This window comes from Corticium candelabrum, chromosome 22, assembly GCF_963422355.1.
Source record: "Corticium candelabrum chromosome 22, ooCorCand1.1, whole genome shotgun sequence".
In the NCBI taxonomy this organism is placed as follows: Eukaryota; Metazoa; Porifera; class Homoscleromorpha; order Homosclerophorida; family Plakinidae; genus Corticium; species Corticium candelabrum.
In genome coordinates this window covers 4,356,546-4,357,902 of record NC_085106.1, presented here as the reverse complement: position 1 = coordinate 4,357,902, position 1,357 = coordinate 4,356,546, and the positions used below count along the sequence as shown (strand labels likewise).

At 41.8% G+C, this 1,357-nt stretch overlaps 1 protein-coding gene across 1 annotated transcript; it reads left to right on the top strand.

Moving 5' to 3' along the window:
- On the top strand, positions 1–950 carry LOC134197601 (uncharacterized). The gene has a single exon (XM_062666946.1). The coding sequence runs from the start codon at positions 183–185 to the stop codon at positions 807–809; it is 627 nt and encodes a 208-aa protein (XP_062522930.1). The 5' UTR covers positions 1–182; the 3' UTR covers positions 810–950.
- The last annotated feature ends 407 nt before the right edge of the window (positions 951–1,357 follow it).

Below are 1,357 nucleotides of genomic sequence, written 5' to 3'. Positions count from 1 at the left end.
CAGTTTTGAGTTCATGCCACAAGTTCTCGATTGGATTCGCATCAGGCGATTTTGGCGGCCAGTCCAACAGTGTGACGTCATGCTGGCGTAGCCATTGTCTTGTTGACCGAGACGTGTGGATTGGCGCGTTGTCCTGCTTAAAGACAGAGTCGTCTCCTATCAGTGCCGCTGCGTCTGTAAGCATGTGCTCCTCCAGAACCTGTTGGTACGCCGTGCTGTCCAAGCGACCTTCCAGTTTCACCAGAGACCCCAAACCATGCCAACACATCGATCCCCACACCATCACACTAGCCGCGTGCTGGACCGTACGATCACAACATTCAGGGAGAAATTCCTCACCTTTGCGACGCCAAACGTACAGAGCACCATCGTTTCCTATGATGACTTTTGACTCATCTGTAAAAAGAACAGATTTCCAGTCATCCAAAGTCCATATATATGAAAACAAGCAGGTCAAAAAAGAACAGAACTGCTCAGGTTATGACTCAAGCAGACCAAGAGACGTATATCATCCAGATTTCATGGATGGTCGACCTAGATATTTCTGTGTTACAATCCGTAACTCGTTACAGCCTTCCTATATATTGAAAGCAGCGATCCGTTTTGGTGCAGCAGCAGAAGCAGCAGAATTTGAAAAAGATGCCAGGCATGAAGCCAATGTTACCACAGCAGGTGGTCTATTGTATCCACTAGTTTTTGAATCTCTGGGCTTTATATCATCTTTCACTCTAAAGACTTTGAAAGGAATATGTTCAAAACATTATCAATCAGTTGGATACCGTTTCCTCGAGCTTTCAAGAACATATTAGAACAGTTGTCTGTAAAGCTATGGTGCTACAACGCTAAGATGTTACATGCACTTATGCAATTAGAAGTTTTAGATGTTCGTAGTTGGGATTTGCCTACTTGACTTGGGAGAGATGTTGGGAGGGATGTTGGGGTATTGGGGTATTGTAAAGTATAATATTTATATGATGACATATATATATATATATATGCCTGTGCCGCTTCCACGATGTCCTCTACTCCTGTTTTGTTTTCTCATCATCGCACTTTCTACTTCCTTCTCTATAAATCTTTACAAATCATGTATTTCTGTCGTCTTTGGACCAGTAGTGTACTTGTTTGACATATCCAGTCACAGTTTCAGCCGAGCTATTACTAACCTTCATGAACAACTGTCTGTGAAACTGTGGCAATACAACTCTCGCATGATAACTGAACATCTAGATGTTTTGTCTGTAGCAAGTGTTTGTAGTGGTGTTTTTCAGTAGTGTTCCGTCCATTGGGCGGTTATAAACCCCCCCAAAAAAAAAAAAAAAAAAAAAAAAAATATATATATATATATATATATTGG